This window comes from Myripristis murdjan, chromosome 17 (genome assembly GCF_902150065.1).
Source record: "Myripristis murdjan chromosome 17, fMyrMur1.1, whole genome shotgun sequence".
NCBI lineage: Eukaryota > Metazoa > Chordata > Actinopteri > Holocentriformes > Holocentridae > Myripristis > Myripristis murdjan.
This window is the reverse complement of record NC_043996.1, coordinates 20,977,226-20,992,968: the sequence shown is the minus strand read 5'-3', so window position 1 is coordinate 20,992,968 and position 15,743 is coordinate 20,977,226. Positions and strand designations below refer to the sequence as shown.

The 15,743-nt window shown below is 41.2% G+C and overlaps 2 protein-coding genes across 6 annotated transcripts in view; both read right to left on the bottom strand.

Moving 5' to 3' along the window:
* phlpp1 (PH domain and leucine rich repeat protein phosphatase 1) overlaps positions 1-279 on the bottom strand; it is a 48,774-nt gene extending 48,495 nt beyond the window's left edge. The window contains exon 1 of the mRNA XM_030073741.1: positions 89-279. Within this exon, the coding sequence (XP_029929601.1) occupies positions 89-162 (74 nt within the window). The 5' untranslated portion in view covers positions 163-279. The remainder of the gene's footprint in view (positions 1-88) is intronic.
* Positions 280-2,728: 2,449 nt separating this feature from the next.
* LOC115374693 (phosphatase and actin regulator 1-like) overlaps positions 2,729-15,743 on the bottom strand; it is a 56,984-nt gene continuing 43,969 nt past the window's right edge. For all 5 annotated transcript variants that reach the window (XM_030073746.1, XM_030073748.1, XM_030073747.1 and 2 more), the window contains 7 exons: positions 14,230-14,429; positions 13,276-13,432; positions 10,363-10,418; positions 9,068-9,129; positions 7,609-7,749; positions 5,720-5,796; positions 2,729-5,270 (listed from right to left, as the gene is read on the bottom strand). In XM_030073746.1, the coding sequence (XP_029929606.1) occupies positions 5,255-5,270; positions 5,720-5,796; positions 7,609-7,749; positions 9,068-9,129; positions 10,363-10,418; positions 13,276-13,432; positions 14,230-14,429 (709 nt within the window). In that variant the 3' untranslated portion in view covers positions 2,729-5,254. The remainder of the gene's footprint in view (positions 5,271-5,719; positions 5,797-7,608; positions 7,750-9,067; positions 9,130-10,362; positions 10,419-13,275; positions 13,433-14,229; positions 14,430-15,743) is intronic.

The window sequence follows — 15,743 nt, the reverse complement described above, 5'->3', positions numbered from 1 at the left end:
ACTTGGTTATACATCCAACCCCTACATTTAAAAGCCCGAGTATGTTCCCAATGTTGTAAATGTCCGCCAAATGGGCGGTGTTGCTTACTTATCCCACCAGTAGTCATTCACTTCTTGCCTTCGTTTCCCTGTCGGAGTCTCCTCCACTGCTCCAAAAAACATTTTACCGATGAAATACGCTGGGAAGAGGCTGGACGCGCAGGAACAGATCAGGGCGGAGACGTGACTGCGCGTCTCATTTGGACCGAAATACTATGCTAGAATATGAAATGAACGTCGGCCGACCTCTTACGCAAATACTGGCTGATATATATTCATGAGGAGGACACAAGATGGGGTCGCTAACAACAACGCATTGCATTGTGGGGAGTGTAGTGCCTTAACATGTGTCCGGCAGCCGCTGCCGTCGAAAAACATGATGATGAAAAATACATTTCCCAGTCAGAGCGTGTTCCGATCCGGCACACAGAGGCGGTGTGCAAGTGAGAGCCATATACAGAGCCTATAAAATGTTTAGTGTTCAGCCACTGAAGCACTTCCCTCATTATTTCTGCGGTAGCGTCCACTCGGGCTCAACCTGTGTACGTACGGTCTACACGGTCTCCCTTCAGCCGCATGGTGGACGAAAACTGCCAGTTTCCAATAGTTTTGAAAATGTCGAGCTCTATACAGCGATATGCCAAAATAACAATAATGCATCACATGATTGTAAACATTGATTGTTTAGTGTGGGCACTGAGGAGAAAACTTTCAGCTCGTTCATTTCAGAGCCATGCGTGGACATTTACAGCGTCATGATTCTGGAGAAAATTCCACTAAAATATAGGCCTAGTTTTGAATCCTGCTTCCTGGGAACGTCGGGTTACGCTTAATTATTTTAGACTGGTGGTGACGAGGCAAATAACTTCAGCACCATCTCATCAGGACGCCATTTCACAAGGCTATACCGACCGGCAAAGTCTCCGCGCTTATTCTATTGTATTTCTCGCCATCTAGTGGAGCTGCATCGGTCGCAGGGGTTTTCCCAACTTTTCCATGGCAAGGACACACGCAGCGATTAAGCATTAGATTAAACCATGGATTCCCATGGCATACTGAGTGCTTTGGAGGGAAAACCGTTGAAGATTTTTGTAGTAACACATGAATTACCTTATATATAATGGGGAAAAAAAAACAAAAAAAAAAACATTATTTCATATTTTCAAACTCATAAGTCGATGTGCAGTTCTGTACTTCTGCCATTTAATCTCTGAATCAGTGGTGACACCTTTAATTTTTAAATGAAAATTATTGAGAGCTTCCACCTCATGCTTCAGCGGGACCCCATCACAGAAAGTCTTTTGGGGATGATCTGTGTTTTGTACCAACTTGCTGTCAGACCACATATGTTGGTAAATAGAGAGAAACTATAGGCTACTTTGGATGGAAAGATTCTTAGGTTAGTTAATGTTTTTAACTGATTTCTTGAAGATACATTTATTACTGTTTCCCTCGCTACAGAGAAGTCAGAATGCAGGTTCTGCTAGGGAGCAGCACAGAGTCGATAAGGGGTTCAGTGTCTTGCTCATGGACACAAAGGCAAATTAGAAACTTCTCACGGGGGGTTTGAGCTTGCGCTATCAGGCTGAATGACACAGTTCTGATCGCCAAGTTATCCTGCATTTGAGCCTGCTAACATCTCCTCCAGGTGATTCCACCAGGTGATTTCATTGATCACCTCTCCTTCAAGCAGACAGAAGAGACTAATAAGTTAAATATGTAGATTTTGTTTGGAATGAAAACCTGCAGCCTTTTGGCCCTCCATGGCACCAGTTTAACATCCCTGAGATGAATTAAAATGGCAGTTTACCTCAGTTCTATATGTTTAAAATATTTTCACTTACTTGTTCAGCCAAGTAATGATATACATTTTTTAGGCTAAATCTATAGACCACTACAATTAAGATGACTCAGCTGTAATCTGATGTACAGTTTATAGGCTATGTATCTGATTACTTAAGGTGACAGGTGATTTTCTATTGAACACGTGTGCTACTTTGTTTGCTGTCATTGTCAATCACCTGGGCTAGTTCAAGATGCAGTCAACTGTGTGCTTCCCTGGCCCAAACTCTTAACTGTGTACCAGGATGCCAGTTAAGGACTTTGCTCACAGTATAAAACCTGAATTAATTTCTTCTGAAATGTCATTATCCTGTCCACAAGAATGCATTGGAGTGCATAAGATTTTAATAAGAACTGTCATTATCTAAAATCAAATACCCAAGGCTATAAAGTATATTGCAGGAGAATCTTACAAGCTTTACAAGGGGATAATAAAAACAGAGAAAGAAGTATAACAAGTCTAGGAGGGAACAACACACCAAGCAAGCCAGACTGCAAATAATCATTAAAATAACTTGATATGATTTTTGACAATGTAGCTTGGATGCATCTTAATGTTTTGTGTTTTTTTTTTTTTTTTAAAGTGGTGTTGGAACCTATGCAGTGCAGCATAATTAGAGTAGGTGTATGGCAAACTCATAGGCATGAATCTAATGCTATTATGCAGGAAATTGGCAAATTAAGAAACAAGATTTGTTCAGGAGCATTTTAGTGTGAAGAAATAAAGGGGGGTAGGCGATGGGAATGTAAGCATTCCTAAATCCGCCAATAAATGTGAGACTGGGAACGTGGGCATTCGACCAACCCTGTGATTTTTATCTAAAAATGATGACACGTACAATGCAGATGCATTCAGAAATGGATTTTAATAGACATGATGTATCCTTTACATGGTAATCTGTATTTCAAAAGTGAGAAAAAAGAACACTTTCAAAGTTTCGTTCTCTCCACCATCATGTAAAAGGAAACAGATTATTGCTGAATTCATATTCCTTGATTCCAGCAAAATGGGTAGCCTCATGCTCAGCCCGATGGCTCAAGTAGTTTCTCAGTGTTAAAAACGACAGAACTGGAGTGGATTTGGATAAATGCATAAATACTATACTCTATGTTCTGGACCTATGGACGGAAAATTGACATGATGCTGGAATCATATGGAAGCTGGTTCTAGCACAAAAAGAAAAAAAAAAAAATAATAATAATAATGACAATAAAAAACCTCATCTCTCCTCTTTCACAAGCTCTGTCATTCGGTGACCCAATGAAATTGAGAAAAAAAATAAACAGCAATAAATTAATAAATATAGTGGGAACAATGTAAATGAGAACAACCTGTGTACTAGTGCTAGAGAGGAATTTCTCCAAACTCTTTATCAAAACCCCTGTTTGTTAATATATAAACCATAAAGTGCATAACCATTTTCTTTGTCCCCGGTTTTCTCAGTTTTTATTGGGTCATCTATCCTACACTGCTGGAGACCTTGAAAATGAGGGAGTGTACATTTTTCTTTGAAGATGCATGTATCACCTATACTATTCTTCATATGACAAAAAGAATTCAATATTATAAATTTAAAATTAAAACAGTAAAAATAATAAAAAATAATCTGTATACGTAAAGCTTATGAGCATTGGAATACTGGTCTAGGAACAAAAATCAGATAACAAGACTATTAAAGTCAAGAGGCAAACTGGTCGTAGATCACAACTCCAACAATATTTTACGTATATGGGTCCTGACCTTAAAAACAGTGGCCGCCGTGAAGCCACAGTCTTAACCAGTGCAAATCATTCTAGCAAAACCCTGACTCATTGAATCTACTAAAATCTGTACTCACTACTCAGAACTGATAAGGTAATATCATCTTCAATCATATGGAACTGAGAATTTAATCCAATACTGGCTGAAAATGCGTCAGCAAAAACTGCTGAGGAGACAGATTTTAAGGTGGATCAATCAAGAAAATGCTGGAAAAGTCCTCTGACTAAACCCTTCGTCAGTATAAAAGAAAATTAAAAACCCTGAAGTGGCGGGGCAGATTATAAGTGGAGTAGAAAATAAAAGGGGATAACACCTGCAGTTTAACTTTTCTCTACAAACGGAAGGAATATTCCTTAATCAACAGCTTATAAAGAAATAAGAGTATGAACACAAAAAAGTACAATGTGTAATACAGTGCACCAGTTGAGAAAAGATCATTAAACACACAGCTGCAAACAAGAAAAATATCGTATGAGTAACAACATGGTGAGCCCAGCTCTTGGTCTTTGTTCTAGGATCTTCTATTCCAAAATCACTCGTTCCAAAGAGCTGCGACGTCCCCTGAAGACATGTATAATTGAGTGTTTAAAATCCAAGTGCCTCTATCAAAAACAGGCAAAATAATATAAAAAAGCAGTAAATTGTTGCACATACTGGATGCAGAATATATCTGCCAGCTGCATTTTTTTTCCATAAGATTCATAGATTCTGACATGAATGAAACTTAGTCAAGCATGATTCTTCTTTAAATGTAACTTTGTTACTTTCCTACCTCAGTATAAACAAAATGTACATTTGGAGAGAGTGCAGGCATCGCCCAAACTCTCAAATTCACAGTTAGCATTTAGATGTCAACATTGTCGGTACAATGGGAATAGCACATATCAGGGAAGAGAAGTAGTCGAGACTACGTAGTAATGACACAGAGCAGACCCCAGAGGGCGCTATACTCTAAGAAAAGCAGAGAGAAAATATTGCACATGATTCTAATGTTGGACCCCTCCCTCCCTTCCTCCCTCCCTCCCTGTGTTTCTAAGCCATTTCCAGAACTCCAAGACAAGCAGTGAAGATAGATTGCCTGCTGCCAGCAAGCGGATACAAACAAACCCTGCATCTTCCCACAGAGTTGTACACATTCCCCTGGCCGTAGGGGGCAAGAGGGGTCCAAGGTGATAGCATAAAGGGAGGGATAAAAACAGTATTAATGTCCACTGAGAGCAGTAGCTGAATCAAGTCCACTGGTGTTATCGATGAACTGAGATGAGGGGCACACAGGTTCAGTGGCTCCTCAACATATCTGGAAAGTGTTTGTCGATTGCAAACCAAACTCTCCAAACGGGTGCCTGCCTGAGAGTTTTGCACAGGGGTTTGAGGGACAGCCTGGTAAATTCCACAGAGGGGCAACTGGAGTCATTATGTGCTACTACAGTGTATGAAATACAGGGTGGGTGCATCTTGGGTGTAGTACCGACTCAGCTGTATGGGTCTTGAAAAGGCATTTCAGAAGTCATGGCCTTATTGTAGAAACGGGCACCATTTACTGTCCAGCACTTAAGGTTCTCAGTGGAGGAGAGTGCCGGGTCTGGCACTGCTCGAGACAGTGATGGTCTACTACGGTCTGTGAAACCTTTGGGGGAAACACACAAAAAAGGCCATTTCAAAAACACCTTTACACACCATCTAAACCAGAACAGACTAAACACTGAATAGAGATGGGCATTATATTGATTTTATACCAACATTGTCATATAAGACTATGTATCGCCTGAGAAATTACTATTTTGGAATCAAAATCAAAATCAAAATCAACTCTAGAGCCAAAATGAGGTATGATGCTTAAGTACTTTAAGCTCTGTAAAATATCTTATGAAAGCACCGATAGTTGATATTAAGGTATCTAGTCACAGGTATCATGATATCTGATTTTGTCCATATCACTCAGCCCTAGTCTTGCTGTATGTATATTAAGTATTTACATCACCATCCAATCAATCTGTGTCTTTCACCGTGACATTCAGGCACGCATCCTCACATGCAAACTAATGGCTTCCACAGATGTGCATGAGTGAGCATTACCTGGTTAAATGGCGACTTGACTCATGCACTTCCATCTCGTTGCTCTTGAAATCGTTGAGTTCCTTCCGTATAGCTGCCTACAGAGGGCACACAGGACAGAAGATTGAGAGAAGTAGCAGTTGGTTAGTACACAAACTGCAGCCTCTCAGCCCCATCTCTACCTCCTTTTAGCATGCTTCATGCATCATTTACGCTTATCTGGAGGCCCTGAATGATTCTACTCCATTCTTTTCTCACATCACAAGGCTATTCAAATTCCTCCTCCTGAAAGACACGAAAGCGAACATACAGTCTGTTCTTGGTTTATTTGGCTGGTATATTTGCCCATTTACACAACACAATGATTACACCTGTGAATTCCCAGGATTTACACAGATCGAAACACACACACACACACACACAAAAATAAACTTGCATTAAAGATACAAATCTTTAATTTATTTGCCTCTCCATTCAAACTTGTTCTTGAGATGTTTCACTTATAGAGGGAAAACAATCTTTTTTTATTATTATTTTATTTTCTTAAAGACTCAATTCACCCCATTTAACCTTTGTGCAATCTATCCATCCAGATAGCTTCTATGCGATTTGGCAAGGTTTCCAGTCTACTACAGTCTTCCCTATCTTTCTGTCCCCAAGGAGTATGAATCTGGGGCAGATAGATACGGTTTGCCGGTGTTCTTTGGCAGGAAAGAAACTCTTCACCCTGAGGGCTGTGGATTAGACAGGGTATCCATGTCATTGATTTTGGAACGAGCCGTTACTGTTGAGTTTTTCACATGAAAATGTTTTATGGTTTGAGCTCCACAAAGAACTATCCATCCTACTTTATTGTACTTGGGTGCTGGTAAACAGGCAAGATCACTGCAGCAGAAGACCAGAAACCTCACCAAATCATGCAACTATCTGGATAGATAACACTGTGCTAGCAGTTAGTGGGAAAATATATTTTTTTGTACTTTGGGTTAACTATTTCTTTAAAAAGCCTGCTACTGCTGGCCAATAAGCAGCACTACTAGTACAGTGGGGGGTTAACAGCCTTGGTCAAGGGCACCAATGGTTTTGGCTGAAGGACAGTTACCCATTCAGTTTATCCTTGATTGTGACGATTGTGAAAAGACATTGAAAGTGCAGTTCTGGTCAACAGGAAGTCATCAAGTGATTTACTATACAGAGATGAGTCTGAGAGTCCCAGAAGTACATCACCACATTGGGCCTTTTTAATATCTTTAAGTCCCTGCTGTGGTGTCATATGTGCTATTGCCCCGCCTGGTGATGTCATTGCCATTTCTAATCAGCATGATTCAAGACGACATCTCCTGTTGTGGGTAAGATGTGACGCTTCTGAGGCAGAAGGACAGGCAATACTAAGATTTCCGATAGCGCTATATGGTAGGAACAGAAGTAATGTCAGCAGAGCAATGCTGAGGCTGAGGCTGAGGCTGAGGCTGAGGACATCCTGAGGCACTGTCTGTCCAATTAACCTCTTACGTAAGGCAAGTTGTTGCGTAAAGAAATTCTGAACCTCCGTGCTTTTCACATGAATGGTCATCAGGTGTGACCTGGCATGTTCAGAACTACACGTCACCGGAGCTACGGAGACAGCATCTCTGCTCTGCAAAGTCAGGAACTCATTAAAAGTCAGAGGCATGAGCCATTGGGCAGAGAGCAGCAGGACTGCCCAAGGGTGTTTACTCACAATGAGAAACAAAACAGATGACATGGAACAGTCATGAGAGGAGAGGAGAACAAATCCTCCAACCATTATTCTTGCTTGCTTGACTTACGGGAACTACTCAACTCAGGTTACCTCAAGCAAGGGGGAATCTTGGCAATAGATCATCTCAATACCCCCATGTGACTGGGAATCAAACGCCATTGATACTTGCCTTGTCAGCTGCTGTGAGCCGGGTCCAGGGCTTGTCTGCCCGCCTGTCATAGTCCTGGGCATCAGACACTTCTACGTAGTCACTGAATCGGATGAGGATCTTGGCCTGTCTCAGCTCCTCTACAGTTGGCCTCTGGCTCAGCTGGAAGAAGAAGAGTAAAGAATTTGGAGCACAGGTACAGGGAGGAGTATTTCTGGCCTATATCACAGTTAACAGCCCAAGTTCAGAATTTCCATATCCTTAGGTGCTATCCACCCTGTTTGGTTCACCCATTTTTGCAATTGTGTTGTTACTTCCAATTGCTGGACTTCATAGCAAAGACACTAACTAGGCATGGATAATCCCAAACCAAATAAACAATGCATCAATGGACAAAACTGAGTACAACGCTCACTGTCCTTGTAAAATGAACAGAGACAAGAAAAAAAACATGTGGCTCTCATTTTTTCATTAAAAATTAATGGACTTGGCAGGCTCATAGATCCCTTGTTAGACAAGTGGAATGACAAAAGCAGCAAGATGCTAGCACACGCATTGCCAAGAAACATACCACGGATAATCCAAATTGGCTATTTACAATGGCAGTGTCCCATAAATTAGTGAGCTATACAATGGGATTTGTGTTTTAATGTGCAAACAGGGCTGGGTGACAGAGACAAAATCAAATATGATGATGTCTTTGACTGAATACCTAAATATTGTGAGAACACTGTATTGATGACCATTGGTGCTTTCATAAGATATTTACAAAAGAAATTCTTGAAAATGTCATTGGTAAAGTGGACATGACCACTAAGCAAACAGATGCAAATAATAGAACAGTCTAATATGTTTGGAAAATGGCATGCCTTTTCTGGATTTTAAAGGTAACACTGCAGTAAAGAAAACACTGAGGCCATATCAAGACATTCCAAAATCCCAAACTAGCCTCTTATCACAATATCAACATAATATTAATATATCACCCAGACCTATGTGCAAATACCAAACCAGCTGTTGGAGGACTGTAAATGTTCTTCAATATATATAATCAAGGTGTGAAGAGCATATGATAAATCCCTAAAAATACTGCAAGATGTTTGTTTTCAACAGCATGTCCACAGGTGCGCAGAAGGTGCTATTACGCAACTGAAAGTGACAGGAACATGCTCAACACCTCCCTATGGGGTGTGAGGGATCTGGCAGAAAACACTCTGAAGGGCCAAGGGCAACAAGGACATCAGCGTCCCCTGGGGAGACCTGAGATCAGGAATATTAGGCCTGCCACTGATTTCACAGATTTCACTTCTCACCTCAGATGATTCATTGTCCTGGTGTTTGTTTAGCCTGGCCAACAATTTGCCCCCCTCCAACATCGCAAAGAACGACTGCAAGCTTAGGCGTACCATTCACCTATGGGGAGCGCAGTGTGTTGTGTTGTTTTTTTTTTTTTTTTTGTGCTGAGCTATTTTAGTCTTACCTTTCGTGTTAGCCTTCGTTTTATCTCCCTCTTCTCCTCCAGCTCCTCTTGCTCGTTGCGAGCTGTAGAGAAACACAACACACAGATGAAGGGTCATGCTGTGACTATGGGCACATGCGCTGAGTGGGCTGCTTAGGAAATGTTTGGAAAGTACTAGGAAGGGAATAAACACCTGATTTGCATAATACGGCTAATTAAAATGCAGCACATGCACGCACAAACTTGATATGTTTCTTAAAGCCCAAAATTGTTTCTCATCATGGGCTGTTTGTACTGGCACTTGCTGTTTATCAGGAGAGAATGAATGCCTTGCTCTTTTCAAGTTGTCCCATGGCCATTTCTTCTCATTCATTAGTGATTAACTTATTAAAGTTAGAATTAAATTGCTTTCTTTTAAAAACAGGAAAAACTGGCCGTGTGTCATAAATCATATTCAGTATTTCTCCAACTAAATTCTTGCATCTCAACAGAATTCAACCATGTCCAGGATATATTCCAAGCCAATTACCAAGATGGAAGCCTCCAGCTTAGAAAGTATGATTTCAAAACGGAAAAAAATAAATTTAAAAAACATGACAAATAATGGGCTCTTGCTCCTATTTGCAAAAACCTTCAGCAGCCATGTAGTATTGTGTCTGAGCTCAATACACACTGTAGCTCCAGTAGATGTTCTCAGTTTTGGATTCCAGAAGGTGCCTTTCAATAAATACAACCCTGTTTGTTTAACCTTGGTACTGTGTGAGTGTGTATGTGAGTGAATGAGTGATGGGGTTTGAGGAGATGGGGGGCTCTGACTTGTCACTCATGAATTCTTAGGCTTTGTGTTTTCCCCTGCACTCTGCCAATCACACAGGAGCCTCTGGGAGAGCAGGAACTGCTGGTAAATCAGTCTTTGATGTGAAAGCAACAGAATCCCAGGCTACAGAACTGCTTCTCTCTGATACCGCATGTGTTTGAGCTGAGGAACCAGTCTCTCTGGACATGACTCCTCAGGGAGCCCTGCTGCCTGCCTGCCTCAGATGAAAAGAAAGACCAAGAAGGAATAAAGGGAAAGATGTATGCCACTAGCTTTCACATAACTAGGTCTCTCACATAGCCAGACTACACTATATGAAGCCCAATGCTCAAAAGGCTGCTGCAAATATCGGCACGTGCTTCACTACAAAATATTTAATGAAGTGTCACAGGGGTAAAAGGAGAGAACATTTTGTCTGTTTGATTCTTATCACTTATAAATTGTCTTTAACTGCTTTAAGATGTTTAATGCATAAAGTCTGGGTGTAAAATGCACTCACGTTTGAGTATGTTTCTCTGTTCCAGCTCCTCGGCTGTGGGCCTCTGACTCAATCGCCTGGGGAGAAACATGCATCCATGGTCAGCACATAATCACAGGCAACATCGACCACTGTGAGGTCAGCAAGGCAACACTAAAATCAATAGGACAAAAACAAAAACTAGAATCCCTAATGCAAATCAACCTACTGTGCAATGGTTGTGTCATCATCAGCTGTCATTGTCCAAAAGAAAACTTGTGCGAACATTACAATGCGTAAGGAAAAACTAACAAAGCCCACGTCTGTGTCTGTGCTCACATGTAGTTCAGAGGGAGGTGCACAGTTTCCTCTTTTTTCCCCCAGTTTCTGCCCAGTAGTCACTTCCGTGCTTGAACAATTCTCCTTAGTACAACCCCTAGCAAAGTTGTCTTTCTTTTTTTTGGCAAGTTATCTAACAAGTGACAAGCAAAACTGACAGAACTGGGCTGGCAAATTTTAGAAAAGTTGTCATTTCAGCGTGAAATGTAATGCACTTTTCCTAAAATGGACTAAACATGCTTAACATAAATATTCCTTTCCTTCTACCACAGCGCATTTTGTGACTTAGTTAGCAACAGAGAATGTTACACTGTTTTTATGCAGATGTAACTACTTAAAGCTTAAGCTCTTGCCCCATGACAACTTGACAGGTGCACTTTCCAAAAATTGCTGCATTAAAAACTTGCTGCATTAGGTATGCACATATACTGTAGTTCTCAGTTTAGTCAGCCTTCATCATCATCTTCATCATCATCATCATCATATCATCTCCCCAATCCCTCTCTGAGTGACTGCATGACAGAGGATTGGTGCAACGCAGGGACGAGTGCCAGCACAAGCTAGATATTCCTGAGGACTCAGCTCTCAGCTGATGCTGGATGAAGCAAAGCAAACGTGACACCTGCACATGCCTTCTGGGAGGTTTCACTGTGCCAATCAGCCCAAGCAAGACTGCTAAAATAAACCTAACACATTCTCATTTACACAGACAGATAAAGAAAAAGGGAACGAGACAGTCAGACATTGCCCCATCTAATTTTTCATTAATGCGTTCTCTAAAGAAGATAATTTTGTACAGGTTATCTCTAACTTTCTCAATTTGTAAGTGGCTGAAGTGAGTCAGTTGCCCCAAAGCAATCTTTGCAAGGTCATTCTGAGTGCTTTTAACCAGAGACTCGTATTGTAATGCTGTGTCTGGACTCTGCTGCAGCAGGCCTAACTGTAGGCACAGGATCAATGATGGTCTCCGTCTCACTAGGTCTGACAGCCATCTGGAACTGTCCAACCCCCTCGGCAACGTGAGATTAGGGCGAGGCTCAGATTTGATCATCCAGTCTCATCTTGTGTCATCTCTTCTCCCGCTTGAGTGCGCCCGTTCAGGGGAAACAACACGCTGACTCTCAGACCACTCAGCGCTTGGCTTTTCGGCACTGTCTGAGCATCCTCTCAGATTATGTCAGCAAAAGCTCAACCAAATAATCACACGAAGACTAGCCAATCCATGGCTGTGCCCTGCCAAACAATCTCTGTTATCATCGTCGTGCTCATTTTAGTCATCATTATTGTCATCTTTATTACACAACCAAGTGCCAGTCTGCCTGTCCTGTGCAATATGTCCAGAACCATGATTATAATGATATTATATAAGGAGTTACATCAAGGTTTACAAAATGGCTAATATGAAGAATAATTTGCTCAACAGCACATGTGTTACACTCCACGCTTCTCTCCTCAGTGAAGAGGGACAAGAAGAAAGTTGAGGTCAGAGTGCCCTAGAACAGCATTATCATAATCGATTAGGATTGGCCTGACACAAAGGACTATATTATATGGCACAATGCTGTTGGCAAATAGCATGAAATTGGGTATTATACGTCTCATGACATTGTGGAAAGGGCACCATGACAGAGCTTTTTGGGAACATGACAGCGACGCAGGCAGGCCTTCTGGGAACATGTGCTGTGTTCCATTCACAGTAGGGAATAGTAGCTTGTGTGCCAATGTCTCTAGACAATATTCCCTCCCTCCCTTGTAGCCATATTCCTACACCTCATATTTTATTATGCCATCCAGTCTTCGATTTTCACTGTGGCATAAGGGTCTTCTCTCCCCGCCGTATATCAGCACATCCCCTTTACTCTGACAGGTAAGAACAGTGCAAAAATAAATCTAGAGACAACAGAGACGTATGTTTTTTTTTTTTTTTTTTTAGGGAAAACCATATTACACCATCTGATTAATTGAATTACTAAAATTCCTATTTATAATCCCAGTATGGGTATAGAAATCCTTTTGATTTGTATATACTGTACCAGCGCAGTGTGTGTGCAAACTGCTGATATGAAGCTGCTTGTGTGTAACTGCTGTGTGGAGGAGTCGGATGGTGAGAGTTTGGCACATGTATCACTGTGGTGATTCAGTGACCGAGGGAGGAAGTCAGGCAGTAGGAAGAAAAGAGGAGAGAGAGAGAGCAAGAGAGAGTGAGAGAGAGGGAAAAAAGACAGGGAGGGGGAGATGATGCATTGCTGAAATTAGGTCAGCTCCATTTTCAGAGCTTCGTTTTAACGAGATAAAGCATTTATCCTTATCAGATGCTGAACGGAAAAATGAAAGGACAGAAGTGTTGCGATAGAAAAAAGGTTCACATTTGCATTGGCTTTGGGCTGAGTCACAGTTCTATTAGCTAGGATATCGGGCCATTATCAGCCCAAAGTGAGACAAAATGCCTTGTTTGGCTGTGAAGAACAGTGCTGTTTCCCAACAGCTGTTGTTGAGTTGGCTGTAGCAACAGTCACTTGGTTTACAGGCAAAACTTGGCATGAAAATTGTGTGTTGAGTATTTGTGCATGTCTCCATGTTTGAGTATGTGTGTTTATGAGTATACGTCTCTCTCACCGTGTTAGTTTGGTGCCTATCTGCTGCCTGGACTCCAATCTCTCCTCATCTGTCTGCATGGGCAGGATGTTTTTCTCCTCCAGCTCTCGTTTGGATGGACGGTTACTAAGCTTGATGGCCAGGGAGTCTTTCCTCAGCACCTTGAGAGCCAGGGTACCTAAAATCACACACCATGCTCAATCACTTACGAGAGAGTTGTAAAGCACAAATCCAAGGCCTCATTTAACAAAATGCTCTTTGGCTTAATCCTTGATTCTATTTGACAGCTATTTCAATTCATAACTTGGATCAGGACTACACAATTAATCACCGATGACTGAATATTGAGATTTTATTTTCCATGATAACAATCCATGTCATTTGGCAATATTGAAGTGTTATATTTTTAACATCTCTTCAAGTTGCAGAGTGGTTGGAGTGCTTCCATTACACAGGAATTAAGACAACCTTTTGCCCTGTGTGCAACTATGTGACCACAAAGGTGGTTAAGATGGAGAGGTAGCTGAGTGGGAAGCAGAAACCCTACAGAGGCAATCTTCAAATAAAACGTGATGAGCAAAGTGAAAAAAATGAATTTGTCAAATGATAATGAGGTTAATCCCTCTGAAGAATAGTCTTGTTTTAGTTTTTGTTTAATTGTTTAAACATTTTGTTTTGTTGTCATTGTAGTTCTGTTTTTATTTTAAGCTTTTATAAAATCCATGAACCTGCCAAGGGACAGCAGACAAATGTTAGCCTTATGGCTATATCTGGCACATTTACAGAAATATTTATTAATCTCCACTGTCCGTGTTAAAATCAAAGAAAGAAAGAAAGAAAGAAGAAAGAAAGAAAGGAAGAAATCTGTTGATACATCACAAGATCTTGGATAAAACACTAAATTTGCGATCAAGTTTGTATTTATTTGTGCAGTTTGATTATTTACATGTCACACCACAAATGACTACCACTCACTTGTAAATATAGAGTCATCATCTTCATCGTCATCCTCATCATCATCGTCATCGTCATCCTCATCCTTGTACATGCTAGGCAGATCTTCATAGTCGGACTCATTAGGCATATTCTCCTTGTCGTCCTCACAGTCAATGATCACAGACGGGACCTCTCTTCTGTCCAGGAGAGTACACTGACCACCACTGTGTAATGCAGAACTGACGGAATAAGGAGATAGGTTTGTTTGTTTGTTTTGGACCAAACCTGATTATGAAGATAATGGATCATGACAAAAGAGTATAAGCTGAGCCATTCCCCAACAGTGAAGACAAACGCCCAGTCCACATGGGGAATAATCTTTTAAAAATCAACCGTATCTCTGCGTTTTCCTCCACTGTAAGCCTGTAGTGTATAATAATATACTGAAACACTGAAATATCTCCTAAACCTTCCCCATCCCAATGCATGAAATGAACCTCAAATTAATGGGCTAACGGAAAATTGGTGTAAAGCATAGTATCTGTTGACTGGGTTTTTAATCCATGTATTGATGGCCCACAACAGCACCACATGCTGACTTCCCACAAGCCCCTGCTGAGAGAAGATGTGGGGAAAGCATATAAGTAACATTTTGTACATTTTGTGTATGTGTATGTGTGCGTGTGTGTGTGCGTGTGCGTGTGCGTGTGTGTGTGTGTGAGAGAGAGAGAGAGAGAGAGAGAGAGAGAGAACACCCCTGGCTAGATTATTCTGAAGTATAAAAATACACAATGAACCAAAATGGACACTGAATGCAATTCTATGCAACTCTATGCAATCTTTTGAAATGGAAAGAGAAAGAGAAGGGACATGATATGAACAACAGAAATAGACTTCATTTTCTACACCCATTACTCAAATGTAAGTGATTTAACAAATGACATATGTTGGAGCTTATGATGATCCACATTATGCAAGCACTTAAAGCTGTCTGACTAACTATGAGAGATGTTTAAGACCATTACTTCCTTAACCAGGTTCAAATGTCTTAGATGGAACAAGCTCTTAATGTAGCAGGTTATATAATGTCCAATCCGCTATTCTGTCCCCTTCTCCAAATACTAAGAAACAAGCTCTTGTAAGGAGCAGCTGGTCATGTTATGTCAAGCCAACTGCTGGAGGGACGCCTACTCCACACGCGTGCGCACATGCTCACGCAGACACACACGCACACCAACCATCAAAAATAGGCCATACTGCCCTATGAGGCAGTGTGCTGGTTTAGACCTGTACACCAGGGCGACATGGCAGGGACGTGACCCCAATAACACCAGGGGAAATGTAAGTACAAGTCACCACAAAGATGACGCCTTCTAAACAGTGGGCTTCACACCTATGGATCATGTCTGCTCTTGCAATTTCTCTGATTAGGACAAGAAGTATTCCTTATCCCCCTCACACCCTCCATCCACTGTGTTATTGGTTTCATCCAATAAAAATGCATTGTTTTAAGTTTCGCCTTCTGTCTAGTAACTAAGAAGACTCTAAAGACC